This window comes from Rhincodon typus, chromosome 12 (assembly GCF_021869965.1).
Source record: "Rhincodon typus isolate 14 chromosome 12, sRhiTyp1.1, whole genome shotgun sequence".
In the NCBI taxonomy this organism is placed as follows: domain Eukaryota; kingdom Metazoa; phylum Chordata; class Chondrichthyes; order Orectolobiformes; family Rhincodontidae; genus Rhincodon; species Rhincodon typus.
The window spans coordinates 52,408,097-52,429,911 of NC_063343.1; the positions used below are offsets into that span (position 1 = coordinate 52,408,097).

General features: G+C 39.9%; 1 protein-coding gene across 5 annotated transcripts in view; it reads left to right on the top strand.

Annotated features, from left to right (window-relative positions):
* The window catches only part of sgcd (sarcoglycan, delta (dystrophin-associated glycoprotein)), a 216,851-nt gene that overhangs the window by 168,534 nt on the left and 26,502 nt on the right, over nucleotides 1-21,815 (top strand). For all 5 annotated transcript variants that reach the window (XM_048603739.1, XM_048603738.1, XM_048603737.1 and 2 more), the window contains 2 exons: nucleotides 6,377-6,464; nucleotides 13,465-13,584. In XM_048603739.1, the coding sequence (XP_048459696.1) occupies nucleotides 6,377-6,464; nucleotides 13,465-13,584 (208 nt within the window). The remainder of the gene's footprint in view (nucleotides 1-6,376; nucleotides 6,465-13,464; nucleotides 13,585-21,815) is intronic.

Here is a 21,815-nt window from a genome sequence, read left to right on the forward strand (position 1 = left end):
TGGAATCTAATGAGGCCAAGCTCATTCTTTACCTCATCAACTGTTTCAGCTCTCTGGCTTATTGCATTGTAGAAGGATTGAGGTCAGCAACAGCAGTCCCTTCAGTGAGAGAAACTGAATACCACAAAAGCTGCTCAGTCCCACATAATTTAGCAGAAAATGCACAAGAATCGAAAAGAAGTCAATACTTTCAATGGCTATTCAATTTCAAGTGAAATCTCTCTCGTTCGATTGATTTATATGAACTGATTTTCAGTTTTCACAATGGTGACTGTCAGTTTCTTTTAACCAAAAAAAACAATTGTTTTATTGTAGTGATTGGAACCAGGTTGACCACATTGACTACGAGACCCTTGAGTGGGGTTGTTAACCTGGGCCAATCAGGAGGCACTGGCTAACCAATATTAACTGGGGATTTTCAACTTCTGTAAGATGGGTTGACAAAAATTGAGAAATTGCCCTTTAGTTGAAAAAATTATTAACTGGGGATGTAAAATCTCCTCAATTCAGGGGATTGATCCCGAGCTGACTGGCCATAGCCAGTGTACTGTGCACAAGTAAATAAAGGGTGACTTGGTGATGGAATACCAGCCGTTGTGCAGATATTTGAATTAATTGATAAATAAATTTTAAAAATTCTCAGCAGATAAAGCCCCTGCATTTATTGAGCTATCAGTCTAAATTATTATTAGCTTTCGTTCTGGAGTACAGTTTGAATCCAAACAGAACACTTCTTGATAAGGCAATGATTTTATCCTTAAAATATCAGTACATCTAGATAGTTGGTTTGGAGTTGGCAGGATTGAACAATGTGCACTAATTTGAGCCTTTACTTTCAAGGTTGTACTCCTCCCTTTTTTATTTTCTCTTTCCTTTTTAAGCATTAAATACCTTGGATTATTTAGTTCCTAATCTTTGTCACCATGCAGCCACACTCTGTGGTGGCTAAAAGAACAAACCCTTTTATCTATTTCTCGATTTGCACCATTAATTTCTCTATTTTGTTATGAATGCTTTGTATATTCAGGTAAAACACCTTTAACTTTAACTTATTGTCATCTGTCTCTGATTTGACTTATACAGTATGCTATTACTGCATTATAAGTAGGATAATGATGGATCAAGCACAGCTCCAGATAGAAAGAGTAAAAGTAAGTTAATACTGATTTCTAACCCTGATTGCTATTATTTAGAAAGTGTACAGAAGTAGTTGGTAGACTGGCCAAGATTGTCTTGCCTTCCACAATTATATGGCCTTCTGACACATATTGTTTAGGCTCCTATTCTTAAAGACAGGATACTTTCAGTGCAGGAATTGAAATCCTGCCAGTGCCTGTGCAATCATAAAGATTGCAGCAGAGTAGTAGGGCTGCATGCAGGCTCTTGCCTAGGGCTCATCTGCTTCCGCATGGTTTCTTTATTTCCCTTTCTTTTTACTTCTGCTCTTTTCCTTTCAGTTTTATTTTTTGCTTTTCTTTTCTTTGTAAACTTTTGCGGTGGATTAGTCAAGGAAATTGGCATGGCAGCTAGAGGGACCATACGTGGAATGGCAGCTCCTCTCGGCGGTCAGAGGCAGCGATGGACACAGCTCCTCATGGTGACTGGAGGCAGTGACAGCAGCGGCAGCTAGGGCGCCCTCCTGGCATTTGAGGCTGGCAGCAACAGTGGACTTTTAAAGATGGCGGTGCTGGCAAAGCAACATGTCAGAGGAGGGCGGTCGGACCAGGACTCTTGGTAAGACAGCAGCAGCGGCCTGGTCTGGCAGCGGATCCAAGGACTCCTGGTTGCAGTAGACCCAGAGCAGGGATCTCCTGGCAATGGCGAGGCGGTAACTGCAGCGGTGGCAGCATGGTATGCCCAGAGCTCGGACTCCTGGCGCCATCAAGGCATCAGTGGAGCCTGGAACTTCTGGTGGCAGGGGGAGTGTGGGTTCAGCATGGGACTCGGTATTTGCAGCAGTGGAGAGATGGCATCTAAAGAATGGCATCTCCTACATTGGTGGCTCTGGCACAGGCAGCGGTGAGGTGATGGAGGAGGGGTGGCAGCACAAGGTGTCGCTGGTGAGCCGGCTCAGGACACTTTTTCGGTGATATCTTTTATCCTTTTTATTCTTAAGCTATTCAAAATGGCAGTGGATAGTAGCAACTGTTGAAGCTTTTTACTGTATTTTACTGTATTCTTCACTGTATATTGCAAATGACAATAAATAAGTCATTCATTCATTCATGAAGCAGTATCCACTGGAAAGGGTGGACAGAGGATCAGAGGTGTGTTCAAAATATATTGAATTATTCTGTCTGAAAAACCAAATGACTCTCAGCTAAGAACCAGTAAAAGTCACACTATCCACGTGAGTTTCTTTGTAAGTTGCTGTTTTAAACACATTATTAATTCTCACTGTGCCATTGAATCTTGAAATAAAATTGTCAGTAATTGCACTGTGAGGCGTTTCCTTTATTCACTTTAATGTTAGAAAAATAGTTGGCTATTCTTGTTCTTTCTTCAGACCTGTTTTTCCCTAGCAAATGGAGGGAAATATAACCTGTGTGGCTTTTTTCTGATGAAGGGTCTAGGCCCGAAACATCAGCCTTTCTGCTCCTATGATGCTGCTTGGCCTGCTGTGTTCATCCAGCCCTGCACCTTGTTGTCTTGGATTCTCCAGCATCTGCAGTTCCTACTATCTCTGTTTGAAAGCACTGTTTGATAGAGACTTGGCACACAATGAATAGAAAGATAGTTTAATCTTTAAGAAATCATACTGACAAATAATAGCAGTTCCTGATAGCATTCAAAGGAGATTGAAATGGCCCACTGCAAAGAGAACTTCTTGATAAATTTCAAGATTAATTTTGCACGCAGCCTTTAGTGGCCATTCTCTTTTCTCCTTCAATGTTTCAGATGTAACATGTGATTGCCACAATGCTGGTTGATCATACATTACTTTTTATTTTCCATCTTCACTGATTGTGTTATTAATTGCCATTAATTAATCTCCAGCAGTACATTTATTTAAATTGTAAACTAGTAGCTATCTGGAGAAATACAGTTGCACATACTGTACTAACTGACTTGCTGTTGTCATGTGAGATCTCCTTCTGCTTCACTTTGATTTGGAACAGCTATTAAAACACATTTCATAAAACATGGTGTCCGATGTTGAGATTGAGTGAATTTTCATAACTGTAAGAAAGCTGTTCAAACTCAGCAAGGAAGAATGAATTAAAATGCCTGTATGATTTAAAGATATGTACACACTGCATGTGCAGAGAGTAACAAAGGTAAGAGGGACTAGAATTAACACACAGTTTATTAAGGAATGTTAAATTTCTTTCTCGACCATGTACATTGGGTAATGGTAGCTTGTAACTGTACATACTAGTGCATGCAAATTTCTTTTTGTTTGTGTGTTTTTCACTTAAAAGGGGATGTTGAGAGATATGCAGTTGTACATGGTGGACTAGCTTGCTGCCATTGTCATGCAACATCTGCCTCTGTTCTAAGTGCTCCACTTTTATTTCCACCAGCCATTAAAACACATTACATGAAAGATTAGGTAAAGTGCTTGACTTTCATTATATACTTCATGGCAAATATTGATCTTAACTCTTTAATTCATTCGCATGATTGGAAAAAAGCTGATAGAATTATAGAATCCCTACCGTGCAGATAGAGGCCATGCAGCCCATCGAGTTGCACCAACCCTCTGAAGAGCATCTCACCCTATCCCCTGATGGAGGATATTTCATAATAATCCTTACTTGAAAGTTTTCTATGTTCCTTGTGAAGGTCAGGAAAGGTACATTTCATCAACTAGAATTAAAGCAGATGTACTGATGTCAGATCTTTGCATTGGGCTATTCTGTGTTTATTTCCACACAGTCAGTCTCTGGTCAATCCAAACAAACACTGCCTTTTCCAGTGTAGCAATGTTGCAGCTAAATGTTCTCATATTATGATCATGAGCTACGGCCTTTTGTTTAAAATGTCTGTCTATAGGGCAGCAAAGACATGATTTCAAGTTGCAGGGATTTACCTCTGTATAATGGAAATGCCCTTCAGTTCTAAATGATTAATAAATAAGACCCAACAACATTAAATTCTATGGAAAAGATATTGAATAAAGCAAGTTGTACAATCTTACTGTGCTGTAGCTTTTAATGAAACAAACATTGTAAGTGATAAAATTATTAATTAACTATAGAGCACGTTAAATCCATTTTAAAATCAGCTAGCCTAGCTGACATCTAGTCAATGTGAAGCAGAAGCAAACTGTCTGCATTCTCATAAAAGTGTCTTTATGAAACAGATATTGGAAAAAAATCAAATTAAAGGTTCAGTTCTTGTTCCTGTCAAGTTTTAAAATGAGAGGCACTATTTTATAGGAAACTTGTCTCTATAAAATATCTTAAATACATTTCTTTTTAGGATACAAACATCAAGTAAAATTAATGTGGCATCACTGAACATTTGTGTGTGATGTAGTAACAAAGTCCTTTTTATGGTTCTGTCTCCATAAGCAACAATAAGATCTGCCAGATACTTTATCATGAAGACCTATCACTTTAACATCCTGCTTCTCTTTTTTCCATTTATCAAATACAACCATTCTCTCTGTGTATTCAATATGTATATTTATAACAAAAGTGTAATACTGTGGATACTGGAGATCTAAAATAAAAACAGAAATGGCTGGAAAAGGTCAGCAGGTTTGGCTGTATCTGTGGAGAGTTGGTGTTATGAGACCAATACGTCTCTTCTTGGGAACTGAAGGAAGGTGGAAATGTGATGTCTTTTATGCAGTCGGAAAAAACAAGAGAAGCAAGTAGAACAAAAGAAAAGGTCAGGCAATAGTTAGACGTTGAGGAAGATTAGAGATCAAAGGTGTGATGGATTAAAAATGAAAAAAGAGCAGTAATGTTGAAAGGTGACCAAGCATAGATCCAAAGTTGTGTATTGTAGCAGACTATATGTTAGCTTGAAGTGCAAATAAAATTTTGGAACCAAGATATAGGGAAAAATGAAAACAAAGTACACCAAAATAAAGTCCGTAGTCCCAACTTGTTAAATTAAATGATGAGAGCTGAAGGCTGTAAAGTGCTTAAGTGGAAAATGAGGTTCTGTTAGTCTAGAGATAGTAGGAACTGCTGGAGAATCTGAGATAACAAGGTGTAGAGCTGGATGAACCCAGCAGGCCAAGCAGCATCAGAGGAGCAGGAAGGCTGACGTTTTGGGCCTAGACCCTTCTTCAGAAAACCATTTTCTGAAGAGGGGTCTAGGCCCAAATCATCAGCCTTCCTGCTCCTCTCATGCTGCTTGGCCTGCTGTGTTCATCCAGCTCTACACCTTGTTATTTCTATTAGTCTAGCTTGTGTTGGACTACATTGGAATGCTACACCAGGCCGAGGACAGAAATATAAGCATGGGAGCAAGATGGTATACTGAAATGGCAAGCAACTGCAAGGTCGGTGCCATTCTTCCAGACAGAGCAGAGATGTACCAGAAAGTAGTTGACCAGTCCAAGTTTGGTCATCCCATTGTAGAGGAGACTGCATTGCAAACGGCATATATAGTAGACTGGCTTGAAAGAAGTTGCTGCTTTACCAGGAAGGAGTGTTTGGGGCCTTTGACTATATAGAGGGAAAAGGTAAAAGGGTAGGTGTTAGACTTCCCACGATTGCTGGGAAGGTGTAGTGGGAGAGGGATGAGGTTTAAGGTGTGATAGTGAAGTGGATTAGGATGTCACAGAGGGAGTGATTTAACTCCACAGAGGCTGGTATCCAATCACCAAGTCACCTTTTATTTACACATGGACTATCCTTAACACTGATCCAGCTTTCTCACAGCCAGATCTCAGAGTGAACAGAACCTCTGCCACTCGCGTTTATATCTGCCAGCCAGGACTCCCTGTTTGGACCCGATGAACAGCCCCAGTCAGGGAACTCCTATTCTGTGAGGTCACCTGGCTGACCTTGTTATAATCACTACAGGGAGCAATCCCTTTAGAATGATGACGAGAGGAGAACAATGTATTAAGCGGTAGCAACATGCTGGACGTGGCAGAAATGGCAAAGGATGAACATTTGAATATGGAGGCAGCTGGAGTGGAAATTAGATGCAAAATTCCTTAATTTTCCTAATTCTGTACATGAAGTGGGTACTGCTGGCTGTGATGGGAAGAGGCTGTGGCATTAATTGGTAGTGGGATGTCCATAGATGTACCCTTCTGCCTGGTTTATTGTCCAGCCCACCATATCACCACCAAATTCATTATTTATATCTTACAATTTGCATAAGTAACGCGGCTGCCACAATAATAGACTAATGCTCAAAGGAATGTACCTAACATAATTTTTTTCTGATATTGCTTTGTTTATAGGACAGCTCCCTTTACTTGCAGTCTTCTAGGAATGTTACAGTCAGCATCCGCAATAGTCAGGATCAGACTGTTACACAGTTAAATACAGGTAAGACTGAATATCACGGAGACGGTATGGAGCTCTCTTATGAGACACTTTCAAGCTGGGTGTGCTGAAAATAACAATGAAGATGATTGACACTCAGTCTGCTCTGCCGATGTTGTGCTGCAGCGTGTCGCTGTGCTGTATCATCGAGTGGCTCAACAGGATTTTTGCCACAGCAGCTTTCTCAAATGCACGGTGTAATCACCGAGAGGCAGGGGATAGAGGCTAAATGAATGAAATGAAGAGGTAAAGTCAGAGAAATGTTTCCTCTTAGGGCAGAAGAAGCCAAAAGAAAAGACTTACACATTTTAGCATTTTATTGAAATTAGTCCACATGGTGGACAGCAGTAGGCCAGAAATAGGGGTAGTGATTGTTGGCGTGAGGGGGTGTCATGCCTGGCATATACCCATCTTTGCTGTTATCTTACCAGTGGCAGAGTGGGTGGAAGTGATATGAATTGAGGTCCTTCAGTGGTCAATTAAGGGCCACTTAAAGGCGATCGCTTACCACTGCAGTTAAACCATGGAGATTTAGTTACAGGGTTGTGGATAGGGAGGGTCCACGTATGAAATTCACTTCTGCCAACCACCAGCACTCCAGCAGATAGAGTCACCCTCGCTTGAACAGCTGCCTTGCTCCTAATTGAAGTCAGATTCCCATCCTGGTCAGGACCTGACTAAGTGACTCTGTCGTGGATGCCCCACTTACCCTCAAGTACAGCCTCTAACAATGTTCATTGTTTGGGACTGACTGGCAGCTCTTGGAAGTTGGACATCCTCTCTCCTGGAAGCAAAAGGAACAAGAGGAGTCTGTTCGATCCCTCGAGCCTGCTCCACCACTCAATAGGACCGTGACTGCTTTGACATTCTGCGTGTCCAATTTCTTGCATTTTCCCATTCACCCTTGACACCTACTGATCAAGAATTTTTCTATCCTGGCCTTAAATTTACACAAGGACTCTTGCCCTGCTGCTCTCTGAGGCAAGGAGCTCTAAAGATTCCAAAACCTCTAAGGGAAGAAATTCTTCCTCATTTCAGTCTTAAATTGGCACCCTTTTATTCTGAGATTATGCCCTCTAATTCTGGAATCTCCATGAGGGGAAACATTCTCTCAGTATTTCCCCTGTTCAAGCCCCTTAAAAATTATATGTGTTTCAATGAAATCATCTCTCATTCTTCTCAACTCCAGTCCCAAGCTGTTTAGCCTTTGTTCATAAGACAATCCCCCTGTACTGGCTCTGAAGAAACATTAACTCTGATGTCTCTCCACAGATGCTGCCAGACCTGGTGAGTTTTCCCAGCAATTTCTGTTTTTGTTTCTGATTCCCAGCATCCAGTATGTTTTTTCAGATTTTTTGCCATCCTGTGAACCTTCTCTGAATTACCTCCACTGAAATTATATCTTTCCTTAAATAAGGGGACCAAAACTGCTCACAATGCTCCAAATATGGTCTTACCAGCACCTTGTATAGTTGCAGTAAGACTTCCCTAGTCTTATACTGTAACCCTCTTGAAGTAAGCCTGGCCTCAGACAGTTAATTGCCTAAGAACTGTAAAATCCAGTCATAGTTGTCTGAGCTTGTGGAAGTGGATGCACCCCAGATATTCCCACAGCTGATCAAGGTCACCACCTCCATGTAAAATTCAGTAACTAAATTATTCTTCAAAAGAGAAGATTTGAAAAATAAGACAGTTTTTAGATTCAGTTCCATTTTTTTTCTGAAAAAGTGCATTAAAAGTTCGCTCAGTTCATTTTCATTATTCATATATAACCTGGGTTGATCACCAACAGCTCCTGCATGTTTGGTTCAATTGTCAATACTTCTTGAGTCCCCAGTCTTATACACATTGCTGTGGGATGGTAAAGAGCTGACACTTCCCCAGGATGGAAGAACGAAAACCAATGACAGAATTGATCCACACGTTCCATTCATGATATCTTTGTAGGTGGTTCTTATTGTTCCCTTCAGGTCAAGGTTGCATTTATGATGGGAATTGGTTGCTTCTTTATCATCCTTTTATAGCTGTTATAACTACAAGCAACAGAGCATCTGGGAAAATGAACAGAAGTTTGCTTTGCTTCTATCAAATGCAGAACAGATCAAGGCTGTATCCACCCAAGGGAAACTGGACAAGTATATCACCCAGATCACTTAAATTCCATGGAATTGAAGGGGGATGAACAGAAAGAATTTTAAACTCCTTCACTGAACAAGTAACAATAACACACACTCTAAGCCGTCAGGGTCCAATTTAAATTATGTATGTCACTTTCTGACATATTCATTTGGACCTGATGGTTATTTTTACTAGGAAACCAATGCAGGATGTAACAGAGATATTCCCAACAGGCCAATCCAGTGAGAACATGGATCTGGGGCAAATGAGGCCCTAAAGGGTAAGTTCAAAATTTTTTAACCTGTTTTGTGGGGTCAGGAATACCAGCATATCTACTCTTGTCCATACAAGGGTATCATTGACTTTATAAACCATAAGAATTGTGGATGCTGAAAATCTGAATCAAAGACAGAAATTACTGGAAAATCTCAGCAGGTCTGGCAGCATCCATGGAGAGAAATCAGAGTTAATGTTTCAGGTCCAGTGACCCTTCTTCAGAACTCGAAGTATGAAGAAGGGTCACTGGCCCTGAAGCATTAACTCTGATTTCTGTCCACAGATGCTGCCAAACCTGCTGAGATTTCCCACCGATTTCTATTTCTGTGTCATTGGCATTTCCTGTCTCAATCTTGCTCACAGCCCCATCGCAGGATGACATGATCCACAAGTTGGCACACATTTCCGTCACTTCCTGCTTTGTACAATTGCTAAGGTAGAGAGGCATACCAGCTTTAAAACTTCAGGTCTTGTTTTTTTTTCAGTTTTCTGCAATCTGAACTGTGCTGACATCAAAACTCAGCTACTGAAAATTAACCTGCAATTAGGAAGTGAGTTCCAGAATTTTGGCCCAGTGACATGAGAGAATAGCAATGCACTTGGAAGTGGCTTAAATTTGAACTTGCAAGCGATGGTGTTTCTGTGTATTTGCTGCCCTTTTCCTTCTAGATGGTAGTGGCTGTGGATTTGAAAAGTGCTGTCATACAAGCCTTGGTGAATTTCTGTGAAAATTTCATGGAAAAATGCAAGTGAATAAGTTTCATTCCTTGGGTGACAAATGTCATGGAGTCATAGAGTCACACAACATGCAAACAGACCCTTCAGTTCAATTTGTTCATGCTGACCATGTTCCCAAACCAAACTAGTCCCACTGTCTGCGTTTGGCCTATATCGCCCCCAAACCTTTCCTATTCGTATACTTAGCCAAATGTTATTTTCAATATTCACATTTTTGTTTAGTGTGGCCCTTCATGACTCACTCCCACAAGTGTTTGTATAATTGATGTGTCAGACGATTTTCAATCAAGTAGATCAGTTGAAAACAAACACTTTTAAACTGCTCGGGCAGCGATCTTTTGCAAGCTTGCAATTGCTGGTGTGTGCATGTTTAAGTTAAACATTATGAACTTGTTGACAAAACAGGAACAAGATAAACCAAAACAAGGATAGGTTTAATTATATGCATGAATGAAACACTTCTTAGGATTTAACCTTGAGGTACCAGCTGTTGAGGCGCAAGGGAAATTATTTTGATATGGGTAAAGTCATAATTTACTGCTTATTTGCCCATAACGGGCCACATGATGCTTTTCAGTTCTGAACAAGCACACAAATGTTTAGTTAACTCCTTTCAGACTGGGATTTCTTTGAGCCTACATACTGTCAGCGATAGTTCCAATTCATTTCAGTGGATGTGCAACATTATTGTGCTCTTTGTCAATATTGCAGTAGCTATTGATAGCTACCAGCTGAATCATGACCCTGCTGCTCCAGGGAAGGAAGATATTACATGGATATTTTATCAGAAAATGTTTAAGAAAAAGAATCTCAGGATAATTGACTCTTGCAAATCTTCTAATGACCAATCATAAGGAACACAGGGACATTTGGTCAGGCATCTCTATATGAAACTAGAACTAAAGGAAGGAAGACAAATGTAATAACTCCGTTTTAGTTGGAATAGTCAATTGTAGTAAACCCACAATGCTGATGGCTGCTCCACAGCAACTTAACACAGCAAGCAGCATTAATTGCTTTAATGGGAGAATTCTGCCCTTATCTTAGGAGGAAGTCCCACTTCAGAAAGTTGCTGCAAAGTGTTCATAATAAGATAAATAATCTAGTTGAAAAAATTTGGATAAATAGGTCTGATACAATTGGCATTCCAGAGACAGTTCAGAAATAAATATTTCACAATACATTATCATTTCTAGAAGATAGATAGAATGAAAAGGAGGGGGAGTAGGTCTGATAATAAAAGATGACATTAGGACAGTAGTAAGAAAGGATCTTGGTTCAGAAGATTTGGAGTTAGAATCAGTATGGCTACAGATTAGGAAAAAGAAGGATGAGAAATGACAAGGAAGAGAAAAACACTAGTGTGATTAGTTTATATGCTCAGTAACAGTAATTATACCACTGAAGAAACATTAAACAAGATGTAATTGGAGCTTGCAACAAAGACAATATAACAAATATTGGAGATTTAATCTTCTCACAGACTAGACATGTCAAATGGGCCAAATCTGGATGATTTGTAGAATGTTTCTCTAGTGGCTTTCTAAACCAATAATTCATGGAATGACCAGCAATCAAAGGGAATAAAAAAGTAAAATACTATGGATTCTGGAAATCTTAAAGACATAAAATAGTTGAAGTATTCAGCAGGTCAGGCTGGCTCTGTGGAGAGATTAACAAAAATAAAATTAATTAAAAAACAAAGAATGCAGAAAGACAAATCAATTTGTGGATTACTTGGGAGGTTAGGAGTAGCATTTTAATATTGCAAAAAATAATAGTGAGAATATGGATGGAGAAAGTTTTAGAAAGCAGTAAAATGCTGATTAGATGATAAAGAAAGAGAATATTAGAGTAAGCTAACCTTAAATACAAAAACTATGATACAAGGCTTTACAATTTTATAAAGTGAGTAGTTAATGTAAGCATTAGTTCCTACAAGGCAGAAACAGGAGAAATTATGATAGGGATTAAGGAAATTACAGAGAAATTTAAAAAAAACTATTTTGCCTCTGTGTACTTAGTGGAAGACAAAAATTATGTAACAAAAATAGAGACGAGCTAATAGGCTAAAGAGAATAAGGAAATTAAAGGATTTTTATTAGTGGAGTTAAAGTATTAGAGTGAATAAAGTGACTAACAGTCAACAAAACCCAAGGACCTCATAAAAACCTAAAGAACTGCAAAAGCTGTAAATCAGGAACAAAAGCAAAGTTGCTGGAAAAGCCCATCAGGTCTGGCAGCATCTGTGAAGGAAAAAACAGAGTTAACGTTTCGGATCCAGTGACCCTTCCTCAGGACCTCATATCCTACATCTTAAGGCTTTAAAAGAGATAATTGCAGAGATGATGGATACATGCTTTTCCAAAATTCCATAGATTCTAGAATAGTGCCAAGGGATTGGAAGTTAGCAAACATGAGACTATATTCAAGAGTGGAGGAGAGAAAATAAAGAGAACTAAAAGTCAGTTAGCCTCATATCAGACTTCAGAAAAATCCTGAAATCCAAGATTGAATAGAGAAATCTTAATAATTTCCTTAGAAAATCATAGTCTGATAAGGCAGAGTCAAAGTAGCTCAACACAAGGGAAATTGTACTTGACAAAGATCATAGACTTTTTTGGGGAAGTAACTAATAGTACAGATAAAAGGGAGTGGGTAGATGCAGTATACCTGCATTTCCAAAGGCATTGGATAAGGTGCTATGCCTAATGTTAATACTACAAATTGAGATCTAGGATAGACAGGCAGGACGCAGAGAGTGAGAATAAATTGGGTATTTTCAAATTGGCAGATTGTTTCTATGGTATGCCATGAAAATCTGCGCTGGGGCATCAGCTATTTACACTCTGTGTTAATGATTAGAACAAAAGTAAACTGATCCACTTTTTCTGTTAACCTAAATGGAAATTCCAATGTCAGCAGTCAGGAGGGTGCAATTGGCTCCAAAGATATATATGTTAAGTGAGTATGCAACACAGTGCCTGTTGGAGTATTATATGGAAGGTTATGCAATTTGATAACAAGAGTAGGGAAGCAAAAATATTTTTCAAAGGTGTACAACTTCTAAATGTTGATCAGAGAGACTTAGATATAACTCATACAAGGGTAACCGAGATCGCAAGCAAATACATCAAACAATTGGGAAAGAAAATTGGAAAGCTTTTACTACTGGGGGATTCAAGTACAAAATCAAAGAGAATTTGCTATTTTCTGTATGATGTTGATGAGACCACACCTAGCATACTGTGCACAGTTTTGGTCTCAATATTTAAGGAAAAATATATTGAATTGCGGGTGATGCAGCAAAGTTTCATTAGATTGCTTCCTGAGATAAGAAGGTTGTACTATGATGAGAGGCTGAATAAATTGGATTTTTACTCTGGTGTTCAAAAGTTTGGGACGTAATTTCAGTAAAATATACAAGATTCTGAAGGGGCTTGACAGGGTAGACGTATGTTCCCTGGCCAGCGCATCTTGCAAACAGAGGTTGTGAATCTTCGGAATTGTTTACCCCAAGAGTGTCTGGATGCTCCATTGTTGAGTATATTTACAACTGAAAGAGACATAAGGTTTTAGAGTAGATCTGTAAGATCTGTAATTTAAGATTTGTAATTTAAAAGAGACATATTTTAGATCTGTTAGTGAATCAAGGGATATGCAGAGCAGGTAGGAAAATGGAGTTAATGTTGAATATCTCCTACATCGTACTGAGTGGTAGAGCAGACTCAATATATCATGTTGTCTACTCCTGCTTCTGTTTCACATGTTTCTTATGTTCGTTTGAAATACAGCTTCTGGATTGCATTTCTACATGTGACACTCATTATTCCATTTCCAATGTCTCATAATTCTTTGTGTTTGGCTGCAGGAAGTGAAGCTATAGAAGCACGTGGCAAGCGTTTTGAAGTCACCTCTAATACCAACAAGTTATTGTTTTCAGCGGAGGACAGTGAAGTAGTTGTTGGTGCTGATCGTTTACGAGTCTTAGGTACCCATGCATTTCTAACCTTATACAGCTCCACTACTTGCGTTTACAAATGGTGATGATTTACGCGTAAATGAATCTTGATATGAATTATAGGGTACTCAAAGTAAAAGATTGCAAAGAGAAAATGTCTAAGTTTTCTTTCAAATGTCTTAAGTAGCCAATAAAATCAAAAATACTGAAACAAAAGCATGTATAAAGTGATCAAACAGAAAAGTGATTATGTGATACTAACAGCTGAAAGATTACCTTGTCAAAAGTCTCATTGTACAATTACCAGGTTCTGCCTGGCGGGATTTGGCAGTAAGCAGCCACTTGCTGGGCATTTGACTGAATATTAATAAGACCATTTTAATGTTTTTCCAGCACATCACAAGAAGCCCATGCAGTTATATGAAATTAAGGACAACTTGTTACTTTGTGCCAGTCCTAAGGACAGGAAGTGCAAGGACAGTCTAATGTGGCTGTGGCATAGGATATCATTTGCAACACCTTATCAATAGGGCTCCACCTCTTTGTAAATGGTGCTGCAGACAATTAATGTGCCCTGACAAATTGAGTGTATGGAAGAAGGCCAGAATGTGAAGCTACCAGCGCATTTTGTTTAAATGTGCAGAGGTCATTTTTAATATACGATAAAAGGAGTAGAATTGATCCTACTATTAATTGATCAAGCACTATGTATGACGCAAGTAATGACTCAGGTTATCAGTAATCACAGAAATCGATGGCATAAAATAGAAACTTGCCACCGCAATACTTCCTCTGTGTGCTGTTCACAGAAAAAATCAGAAACGTGACACATGGATGCTTTGCTGAAGGAATAGTGGAAATGTGACCATTGCACCTTATAAGGGAAGTGGATGGATGATATGAGGGTGACATACTTCTAGAGAATGTAGGATTAGTTATGGAACATTTTAGCAAATGGCTAGGAAGGAATCGATAGGTCAAATGGTTTTCATCTGCCCTGTAAATTTCTATAATTCATTAGTTTACAATGTGATCAGGAGAACAGATTTCTCTTGCGGTATGTCTAAAGACATGTTTGCTATTCAGTCCAAATAGTTTTGAAGGATGCTTCAAATAACTAGGAATATTCAGAAAAAAATGTCTTGGAAAGTTGTTGGTAGTATGTAAGTCAGTACAACTAGGCGAATACATTGAAAGAAATCACTGTAAAACAACTGAGGAACTTTCTTGAATGCAAGTAGAGATTGGGGATAGGATAATTAAACTGTAGCTTCAATTCCCTAACTGTCACTTGGTCTTCCTATGATGCTAAGTACCGAAGCCTGGCCTGCAAATTCTAATTCAGTCTTCCACTCCAACCAAATGACAATTTATGATGTAAAGATTATAAATATTCTCTTAAGGATTAATTTAGTTCTGGTTAATTTCAAAATAAAACAACAGATGCAAATTGACCCTAATTGCTTATATTACCCTCACATAATGGAGAAAAGACAATTAAATTTAAACAAAAAATCCTCATTAATGTCCAAAGTTCTGTAATACTTGGAAATTATCATCTCTCCAAAGAGATCATTAGGAGTTCAAATATGAAAGCAGAACATTCTTGTTACCCATCGCCAAATTATTCACTGCTCCCAACAGGTTTTGAAAATACTCAAGAGGGATTATTCCAAACTGCTTTCCTGGCTAAATGTTTGAATATAACAGTTTAAATTATGTTAACTTAAGGGAAGATGAGGGATGTAGGTCCAATATAAAGCCGCATTACATTGAAAGATCGATCCTCTGCTTTGAATATTCTTCAATAAAGCAGAGAGGATTCAACCTATAATCTGAGGAACAACTTTAATGTAGCATAGATTTCAGGATGTCAGGAAAGAGTGAAAAACACTGTAATTGAACTAAATTTAAGGTCCAGGGTATTTTTCTGGGACCAAAAATGCATGTTGCCTTTGACCAGCTTCTCCTGTTGATAGAAAGCAAAGTTTCACATTTACTTTGGCAGACCTCTTCCCTCTGCAGAGCTTCACCCGACAGGTGAGCCTCCCCATGCATAACCCAGTTAAAATGGCATTGAAGCTCTTTTGACATGGTATGGATCTAATTTGCACAAATCATAAGGTCCTGTTTTACCTTAGGCATCAAGGCTTTTCACCCCTTGTAAGTTTTCAATGAGTGAACAAACTTACAAGCTTTTCCAAATTTGTCATTTGGCAGCTGTTAATACTGATCAGTATTGCGATCGTTTAAACTTATCATTGCAGAAAAAGACATAATAAATATCTTAACGGGTTGAAAATAAACTTCCAATCTGCTCACCACTGAAGTTGTATTTCAGAAAGTACTATTTTTTTAAAATATCAAGACTGTCCTGCTAATTTTTGGTGAAATTGAGCTAATAGCAAGAGAGATATGTCGATACTTAGAACATTTTTCAAGTTTAAAAAAAAACTAAAGAATTGTGGATGCTGGAAATCAGAAACAAAAGCAGAAATTGATGGAACAACTCAGCAGGTCTGGCAACATCTGAGGGGAGAAATCAGTTAACATTGCAGATCCAGAGACCATTCTTCAGAAGACCCTTTCAAGTTTTAATACTGGTCATCCTTATGAATTTCCTGTATGAGATTACAAGCTGCCTTATATATTTATCTTCACAAGCAACCCCTACCTATTTGGCACTGCACTAACTTAATCCAATCCCCTAAAGATAACACAGAGTAGGCCTTCATGCAATTAGTTAAGGCTAAATGCAAACCCAGGTCCCAGAAATGAAGCAGTTCAAGAAGACAGCTCACCAACACCTTCTCAAAGGCAACTAGGGATGGGTAATAAATGCTGGCCAGCCAGCAACGGCCACATCCCACAAATTAATAAATAAAAAAAGAAACAAAGTGTCCCACTCAGGCTGTGTCTGTTTGTGATTGCCCATTAACCGAGCCATTGTTAAGACATGTAATGTACACTTAAGCCAGAAATGGGAAAAACATTCACATTATTGCAGGTGCTAGTGAGTTTGCTGTAAGTCATTTTGATAAAAAAATGCTTCTCAATTCTTCTGTTTCCCCTCAAAAGAGAAGGGAATGTGAATTTGGAAATGTTCACATCCCATTTTATGTATCTGCAACAGTTGAAAAGTAAAACTTTTTGAAGAACAGTCTGATCCTGAGTTACAGTGTGTTAGCATTTCATTTCACCTCTGCAACCTGGGTTTGACTTGTAGCACTAAGATCAACTCTCCTCTATGAATAACTGCTGCGAATGAAATTAGTTCAGAGCTAGTTCCTAAGAGGTACGATCCCATGACACAAACAGAATATGACATAGCTAAAACAGGCAAAACATAAACATTCCCATCAGTCTCTACAAAAAACAGGAAAAAAAATCCATTCTACGTGTTGACATATCCCAAATAATAAACTGCAAGACCCTCAAAAAAGTCTTCTGAAGCCAGTCTAAGGAGCAGATATTTTAAAACAAGAGGGTGGTGGATGAACAGTGCTAATTCCCGCATGTTTCAACGTCAGTAGGTGCACAAATATCTCAGGGTATCCACATATGAAACTCCCTCTCCAATACGGTCAACGTCTGCACCACTCAACTACGGTAATATAAAACAAAGAACTGCTGATATTGGAGATCTGTAATGAAAACAGAAAGTGCTTGAGAAACTCAGCAGGCCTGGCATCATCTGTGGATAGAAAAACAGAATTAACATTTTGAGTGCAATGACCCATCATCAGAACTTAAATACAGTATTTGTTTCATGAACCAGGTACAAAGTTCACAAATAGAAAAAGAAGGATCAAAGTACAAATTTTACAAGCGGATTTTACTGACCTGCACTGAAGCCACATTTACATTTCCTGCTACTACTGCTCTCTGTAGAATGATGAATTTAATGATTGCAGCTTCCTGATTTGAACCTAGAGACTCTCAATTAATATTGAACAGGTGCAATCATGTTCATTAAACGTCACAGGTGCTAGTTCACAAGGTTTCTTAAAGTGGAATTTTTTTTTGGTGAATTGTCAGTTGCATCAAGTTTTTTTGGAGAGATTTTCGTTGTGACCATAGTGAAATGTCTTGCTGTAGCTTTCCAAACTTGCCTCATCATGTACCTACCCAGCCCCTTTGACATCCCTCTCTTCCATTTCCAGTCCCATGTTTTCATACGGACTTCCCAGAACAACTTGCTGCTCAGTAGATATCCACCAAAAGACCAGCAACCCTGGCAGCCATGCAATCCTAAAAAGGCCCCGGCAAAACTCAATCACTCTTTGCTATCCGGCATTGCCTCTCACCTGTAACATAATGGCACAACAGCCACAAAGCCACACTGCTAACGGCACGTAGACAATGTGGCTGACAGTCCCTCCCATGTGGAACTCCATTCTCTCACTCCAGTTACTGTTTAACTGTCAGGCTACATGGTTTACCTCACCTCAGCTAAATCCCATCTAAACAGCCTCTTGATCACCACTACTCTATACCCAATGCCCACTGGAGACCCATAGCTTGCCATTGTCCAGTAGGGGAACATCACACGTAAGCAAGTGATCAGACAATTCTAAACATGAGGTTTCATTTACAGCCAGCAAACAGAAAACTAATAGAGGCTGAATTTCATTCCAACAATGCAAATCACATATTGGTATTATAATCGATGATTGTGTTACATTCCACGAGGGTCAGCTGCACGCAGCTCTCAGCTACTGGAACCAGTGCCAGTCAGGTTCTGACTGGCTTGCAGTGCCCAACACAGCTGAACTCTTCATGCACAAGGAGAATGTCCTCATTTTCTTCCTTCTCCTCACAAAGCTGCTCTCACTTGTCCAGTTCCTCAGCATTCAGCACATCACCTCATTGCCTGCTCAAATTCTGCAAAGCAGAGCATGACAGAGTGATGTGGCACACTTTGTCTGGACTGTAGTGAAGAGCTTTCCCCAGGCTGGTCTAAACAGTAGAACTGTACCTTCAAGAGCCCCATTGACACCTGCACCATGACCATGGACAAAGCATGTGTACCAACTTGGTGAAGATATCTCACCAGCTGAGTGACCAACATGTTACAAAAGAAATACAATGTCTGCTGTTCTCCACTCCTCTTCCCATCCCAGACCCACATCAATCATGTAAGTTTTCATTGCATTCAGTAGAATCCATTGTAACACTAACATGACAAATGGTGAAACAGTATTCAACTCCTCCACTGACACCCTTGGTAGTTTCTCGAGTGGTGGGATGCATTTAGCCAGAATTCTTGTCTTTTTAAGTCAAGGCTGCTAATGCCTGTGTCAGTTTGTGCCTTCAATGTCATGGTGTCCAGCAGATTTGCATCCAATGCTTGTACCTGTTAAAATGACATTGACTCTGTCCACAATGTGCATTGTCCCAGATAGTTTACAGCTGCAGTTAGCATTTAGAGAATGGCAAGTGAGAGCGGGGAATGCAGCTTGATGTGGAGACAGTCAGCAATGAGCTTCTCCTGGTCACCACACGCCCACCCCACTCCCAGAGCTTCCATGTTCCCTTTTGCCCTGCACTTACTTGGCAGTCTGTTTTCAACAATTTCCCTCACATCAAATTTTTTCTCCAATGGCCTCAACTATTCCCTACGTTCTGACGTGACAAATGAATGATCCTCACCCTGGTCCTCTTTGCTCCCCCTGTGGAGGCCAAGGTGGTGGTCACTGCCATTATCCACACTCTGATACCACGCCCTCTAATGTTATTCTTTCCATTGCCCTGATATCTCAGATTTTCCGTCATCACACTGTCCGTTCCCCACTTCAACACATGCCTCTGCTTTTTGCTCCCCCCCCACCCCCCAATCTTGATTGCCATACAACTTTGGCTGTGATCTCATGTTTGCCCTTACAGTTTCCTATCAGTGATCAATGCATGGATCCCCAGGACTGTATTCACCCCAGACTTTTGACCAACTGCAGGCTCTAGACATGACTAACCAGCACCTTGACAGCTGCCTAGTGAGAAACACACCTCAGTACTCCACAAATGTATAAAAGATGCATTAAGTTGATCCAGACATGAGATAGGTTTCTGAGGATTTCTCCCATAATTCTGTCGTGTAGCTTGCCATAGCCCATATTGTTCAGGGCCCTATAAGATTCACCCTTCAGACTATTTTCATTTTAAAATGGTATCATTGTGAAGTGATTGGAAATCATCACAGCATACCTGAACCAAATGGGTAGGATGTTGCTGCACTGACATACACAGATCTTGGCTCTAGTGTGATCTGTTTTTAGTCAGCATTGCCCACAGAAGGAGCATGTAGGCTTAATTTAACCGATATGGTGTAAAGTGTTTCCAGTTAATTTTTGTACATTGTTACTCAAGGATAAACTATTTTTACTTGCTCTCCCTTAGTTACTTGCCAAGAGTTAGCTGTTGGCAAATCTGTGAACAATGGCCTAATTGTTATAGTCATTTTCTTGCTCTCTGGGAAAGTCCTTGTTACCAGCTCAATGTTCATCTGCAATGATAGAATCAAAAGCAGAAGTTCAGAAAAGTGGGAAAATAAATCTACAACAACCATACTTTGGGTGGGATTTTCCCTGTGGGCTTTTGAATCTCAATGCCAGGCAGAAGTAGAGCTGAAAAGCTTGCCTCTTTAGAGAGCAGTTATCTGGCTGTGATTTTCCCCCAATTAGACAAGTAATGGCCACAGCGTAGATTATCAATGGTGTCAGGGTCTTGAAGCTGGAGTAAAAATCATGCTGTAAATCAGAAACAAAAGCAGAAATTACTGGAAAAGCTCAGCAGGTCTGGCAGCATCTGTGGAAAGAAATCAGAGTTAACTTTTCAGGTCAGATGAAGTGTTCTGAGGAAGGGTCACTTGATTGGAAACGTTAACACTGATTTCTCTCCACAGATGCTGCCAAACCTGCTGAGCTTTTCCAGCAGTTTCTGTTTTTGTCTTGAAGCTGGAGGATTATTGGAGGCCCTTCAGCACTGAATAAGCAGCAGATCATATTACCACATAAATGAGAATGTGGGTGCCATTGTTCTGAGGTGCCCTCTCTTCAACTTTTTAAAGTTTTCAATAAAAAAAATGGAGTCAGCCCGGCCATTATTGTGGATTGAGGACCCAGAGAGCAGTGCCTTCTACCCCTCCCTCCATATCCCGCACTACTTCCAGCAGGCTGCCTCCAGGTAGCAACACTGCTCTCCTGCACTTCTGGGTGCCTGGAGGCCAACTAGAAACTTCCAGTCAACCTCTGACAAAAGGCCAAGGAGATTTAACAGGCTGAAATGAAAATAGAGACCCAAACCTTCTGATCTGGGTTGGAACCCCCATTTCTTTTTGACAGGGGGTTTCAAACACAGCTGGTTAGGGGGTCAGTTGAGAGACCAGGTGAGAGAGAGGACAGTTTTACAGTTATACAAGGTTTTAATGCCTCTAACAAACACAGAGAATGTTGGAGAAACTCAGCAGGTCTTGCAGCATCTGTGGAGACAGAAACAGTTCACATTTCAAGTCAGGTATGACATCTTCAGAACTGAAAGTTGTTGGAAAATATGTAAATTTTGACAGAGGCAGAGAAGGAGCAAGGGGTCAGTTGCTATAGAGGTCCAGTGCAAAAGACCAGGGGTTGTTAATGGTAGGGAAGGGGAAGAAGAGATGTAAAATGAATGTAAATTAAGGTGCGAAAGGCTAACATTTCTGTCCTGGGCCTGCTACAATGTTCCAACATAGCACAATGCAAGATCAAGGAACAACACCTCATTTTCTCTTAGGCTCTTTACATCCTTGAGGTCTCAATATTGAATTGTACAAGTTCAGAAACTGACCTCCTCCCTACGATGTCTGTTCTCCATTTTCTCACATGCTCTCCCTATCCACCACCCTCCACACTCCCCTCCACCCCACGTCTTGTTTTGTTTGTGTCTTCTTTACTTTGGTCTTAACAGAAAGGACCCATTTTCTCCCTTTCACACCCTACTATTTTCTCTCCTCCTGACACCAAAGGAAAACGTTCCTTAAAAGTCTCTTTCAAGCATCAGTTTCAGTTACAGGATCAAGCGAGATAATGGGGACCAGTCACGAGCATTATCTGTGTTACTGTGAATGATGACGAGTAGCGGATCAAGGATAGATCCTGACGGATTGTTAAGTTTACTTTAACCACATGGTTTTACTTGGATAACGTCAACTGAATACAAATCAAGGTTAGGCATCCTCCTCCTCCTCCCACCTCAAGCCGCACCTCCATCTCCTACCGACCAACCTC